The sequence below is a fragment of the Cyphomyrmex costatus genome, unplaced genomic scaffold (genome assembly GCF_001594065.2).
Source record: "Cyphomyrmex costatus isolate MS0001 unplaced genomic scaffold, Ccosl1.0 scaffold245, whole genome shotgun sequence".
NCBI lineage: Eukaryota > Metazoa > Arthropoda > Insecta > Hymenoptera > Formicidae > Cyphomyrmex > Cyphomyrmex costatus.
The window spans coordinates 641091-646089 of NW_017276532.1; the positions used below are offsets into that span (position 1 = coordinate 641091).

The 4999-nt window shown below is 30.5% G+C and overlaps 1 protein-coding gene across 1 annotated transcript; it reads right to left on the reverse strand.

Annotated features, from left to right (window-relative positions):
• Positions 1–1358: 1358 nt before the first annotated feature.
• On the reverse strand, positions 1359–4999 carry LOC108774348 (maternal embryonic leucine zipper kinase). The gene is made up of 12 exons (XM_018540439.1): positions 4792–4999; positions 4521–4671; positions 4155–4264; positions 3906–4059; positions 3728–3834; positions 3496–3663; positions 3212–3409; positions 2926–3139; positions 2250–2316; positions 2030–2180; positions 1843–1946; positions 1359–1769 (listed from the first exon to the last, which is right to left on the reverse strand). Exons 1-12 carry the CDS (start codon positions 4933–4935, stop codon positions 1499–1501), a joined length of 1839 nt encoding a protein of 612 aa, XP_018395941.1. The 5' UTR covers positions 4936–4999; the 3' UTR covers positions 1359–1498.

Below are 4999 nucleotides of genomic sequence, written 5' to 3' on the forward strand. Positions count from 1 at the left end.
CGCGATACTTTATATCTGCGGTATAAACGCGAAATTGAGCTTTACATATTCCGAACAGAAGGGGGCAAGCAAGGAGTACTCAAAGTGCTCGTACAGGAAATTTCTTTGTGCCGTCCATAGAACAGTCGATCTAGAATATTCTTGGGATCAATATTGATGTTATATGAAATGAAAGATGGAGAGAAAACAAAAAATTTAATAATAATCATTAATTACAGGCTCAAAAGATTAAATCAAATAATATATAATGCCTATATATGAGTCAACACAGTATATAAGTGTGTGAAATACAATTTTAATTATTTAAAAAAAGATATGTATACATTTCGACTCTAGTTTCGGGTTCTCTTCAGTACAAAAGTTAAAACCTAATACGTGATAATCATACGTTGCAGTTTGAAGATTGTGTTCATCTTATAGAATATTGAACATCAATTTGGCAAAATTGCTATCAAGCAAACAAAAGTTTGTAATGTATTTTAAATGAGTGAATCTCAAATAACTTATGTCACTTACATGTATTGATTCGAAAAAGACTGAGTTGAGTATTCTGTTATTAAACTGGAATATTCACTATATAAAAAAGAATATAATTGTAGATTAATCGTTACATTTAAAATTTATCGAATTTTTCATATCTTACATAACAGAGAAATTTAAAGCAAAATCAGTTCGGACTAATGAACAATAATGAGATACTTAATTCTTACTAAAATCAAAAATAAAAACAAAGTATACAGCTTAAAACAAAGGCATTATACTAATTTTATGTATGAAAATAATCACAATAAAAAAAAAAGAAAAAGAAAGTCAAAAAAAGAAAAATAAATAAAAGATAAATAAGAAAAATAAGGAAGCATTACGTTTTTATGATTAAACTTTCATACAACGGGTCGAGAGAGAGAGAGAGAGAGCGAGAGAGAGAGAGAGAGAAGAGAGAGAGATATTATTTTGTAAATTTAAAAATATAATATTCTTCCAATATAAAAATTTGTCGAAGAATGATACTACTATGTCTTTCATTATAATGAATTAATTATATTTTAATGGATATTTCGTCTTTATTTTGGACATGGATATAAAGAGATGTATGTATAAGAGGAATAATAATTTTATTACATCACGTAAATAATATATTACATTACAACTTTACTTACATTACTCGTATCTCTTCAAACAAAATATATTTATAGATCTTTACAGATCTGTTTTTTTTAAGCTATAGTTTCATCTCTTTAACGAAAATAAATGTACATTACAAAAGCAAAATAATCTCTTTCCATGTTAAATTAAATTAAACATTTTATTAGATTTAAGAATTGCATAATATTTTTAAGTCTTATACTATCTGTGTTGCACATAACGTCGATGTTTTTATTATAAAATTTAAATATTAATATTACATAGTTATTAAGTCAAGACATTCGCGTCTTTCGCGCAACTAGATTATTAAGAACGCCTGAACCTATATCGTAGATGAATTTACGAGATAACCAATTTAAATAGGACACTTAGATTCAGAAGAAATCTCGGAATCTGCGGAAATATCTTCTGCAGTAAGAGCAAGAATTTCCTCACAGACGCGTTTATAAACCCACGCATTACCCTTTAATCTCTTCCGACGAATACCGACTAATCGTTTACCATTCGGATCGATTTCCAGGAGACAGACTTCCAATTCGAATGAACAGGAATTCTGTGAGGAAATTTTCGACGAGTTTGTTTTATCTTCTGAAAAGGACTCTTCAGTTTCCCCTTGCAAAATGAATCTGTAACGACATATGATCTTAAAAACACAACGATGTAAAAAAAATAGTATTCACAGAACAAGATTATAATTACCCTTTCTGACGGCACATTATACCCTTTTGTCGAAGTGCTCTTCGTAATTTTGAGAGGACATGTTTCGGACAACCGCTGCATGTTGCAGATACATTAGAAAGACCCTTCAAAATTAAGTTTACCGCCATTTTCAAGACAGAATTTTTTTCTAATATTATTATATGTATAATTTAAATATAAAACATACCTTTCCTGATAATATATTTGGTTCATCGGGATCGGTGTTTTCGTTCTTTGCTCGCCTTTTCGGTGTGAGAACACATCTTACCCGATTCAATCCTCGCTCTAAGCCCATCATAACTTTTCTTGCACTACCAGGTGTAGATGTTTGAAAAACTCTAAAAATATTATCTTTTTAAACATCATGTTTGTTCTCTACATTATTTTCATATTACTCATAAGCTTACTTGGAATCTGGTGTTGAGGATTGTGTTGGAGTAACTGATCTATTTTCAGGTAGTTTCTTTGCTGGAACTATTCAATTATATTAATATAAAAAAACAAATTATAAGCATAATTTCAATACCATTATGTATAATTAATAAATTGTATATAAATACATATAAATTATTAAAAAGTTAAATACTTTTCTGAGTGATGAGGATTCAACTGTAATGATGAGGAGAAGGAGAATAGTGTATCTTCTAAGAGTTTTGGTGAAGGATTCTTGTACACGGAAATTCTTAAGTTCAAATTGCGTTTGTTAGCAAGTCATTGCTCTTCTCGAGGTAATTATCTACTTTTCGCGCGACTACTGTAATTTATAGCAGTCGGAAACTTTCATTAAAGTTTCTAATTAGATGGTGCTAGCATCACCTAATTAGAAATAAACTTTAGAAAATGTACTATAAAACTAACTTAACTGCAGCTGCAATACGTTTGATAAACAACTGCATGTACAAAGCATATAAAAACCGTACAAAATGAACAAAAACATAAAAAATCAACATATCTGGCAATACATAAAAATTCTTGAAGATAAAATAATAACATTTCAATAAAAATTAAAATGTTTCCATGTTCATAAAAAACGATAAATGGTAAAAGGCTTAGGAGGTATTGGATAGTAGATAAAATACTTACCAGGCGATGATACATCAGAATCTCTGCTTCGTAATCTTTTTCTTGTCGACATATATGGTGGATTTACGAAGTTATCTTCATCCTTTTTAGGCAAAACATTGTAAGTAACATCAATTGTTGTAGATTGATCATTGTTTCTGTTTCTTGGAGAACGATCGAGTTTGGTTATAAAATTGTTGGCTATTATTTCACGTTGTGGAAAAGTTGTACCATTCTATAAAATTAATAAAAGTTGTACAATTGAATACACCAATTTTACATTAAAAAATAATTTTTTTACTCTTACTATTTGTTGCTTAAGATGACACCTCATTGTAGACCCTATTTTCAATGAAAATCCACGTAATTTTCTATCGAGCAACAACAAATATGTTGCCGTTTTGTAATCGGTTCTGTCACTCTGCACAAGTTTTTTCCATATATCTATACTATTCCCACCGCAAATGGCGGACATAGTATTTAATACCTCGTCATCTTTTTCAAACTAAATGTTAACATGGAAGAAAAGGATTTCATATAAAATATTTAAAATCATAAAGTTTTCAATTTCTCTGTAATAAATATTCTTACTTCTGTTCTGTGAATGAATGATACAGATTTTTGAGAACTTCCAGTAACCCATGGGTGATGACATAATTCGTGAATAGTGATTCTTCTTGCTGGGTCGATTTGTAACATTGACTTGATTAGCATTTTACTATTATTAGATAACCAATATGGTTCCTCATATTTGCCACTCTAAAATAAATATAATTTGTACACTTGTGTATCAGAATATGCAGATGAAAATTATAAAACTTACAAGTATCTTTTTATATAAATTTTCTAAATTAACGTCATCAAAAGGCAAAAAGCCACATAGTAAAGCATAAAGAAGAACCCCCATACTCCAGATATCTATTTCAGAGCCTGCAAAGAAAAAATTTCTTAAACATTAAATTATACAAAGAAATATCAAAGTATTTTAAAAAGTCAATTACCTAAATATTTCTTTCCCATTATAAGCTCTGGGGCAGCATACGTAGGAGAGCCACAAGAAGTATATAAATGTGACTGAATTCCCATCTTGGGTTTTGCGCATAGCCCAAAGTCAATTAATTTCAAATTCTCATTTTTATCCAATAAAACATTTTCCTGATAAATAAAAAATAAGCAATCTTATTCTAAAAACATTCATGATAAGTCTTTCTAAAATAAATAATACACATTGTAATAAAAAGTATGTTTACAGGCTTTAAATCTCTATGAGCATATCCCAAGCTATGCATGTACGCAACGGCAGACACTATCTGACAAAAAAATCTACGGGAATCAGATTCTGACAATTTGTTCTTCTCGACTGCAACACAAATCCAAGTCATTAATGTGTGTTCACAGATTTTCTATACAACAAAAGATTCTTTGTGTCATAACTTAAACTTACCTATGTGATCAAACAGTTCTCCACCAGAACAATATTCATTGACAAAAAAATCTGCGGGAATCAGATTCTGACAATTTGTTCTTCTCGACTGCAACACAAATACAAGTCATTAATGTGTGTTCACAGATTTTCTATACAACAAAATATTCTTTGTGTCATAACTTAAACTTACCTATGTGATCAAACAGTTCTCCACCAGAACAATATTCCATCACCATGAAGTAGTGACTCTCTGTCTCTATCACCTGATACAGTCTACAGATATGTTGATGCAACAATGTTTTAAGTGCTTCTACTTCGACCTTCACTCTTGGCAAGTCTTCCTAAATTTTTATACAATAAAATAAACATATTTTAAGATAGAATGGGGAAAAATATTAAGGCAAAGTTACAATAAATATTCCCTTCTCTTAAAATAACATAAATATTAGGACTTTACTTACGCCTAACGCATTCTTTTCCATAATCTTGATGGCAACTTTTTCACCGGTAGCGACATGAGTGGCGAGTTTGACTTTGGCGAAGCCACCGCTACCGATCGTTTTCTCCAGGTCGTATAATCCTTTCAGGGCGGCGTATCGCACCATCGTCAGGCCCGGCACGAAAAGTATGAATCGCAAATGCCGGAAAAATGTCACAGGCTCACCTCGA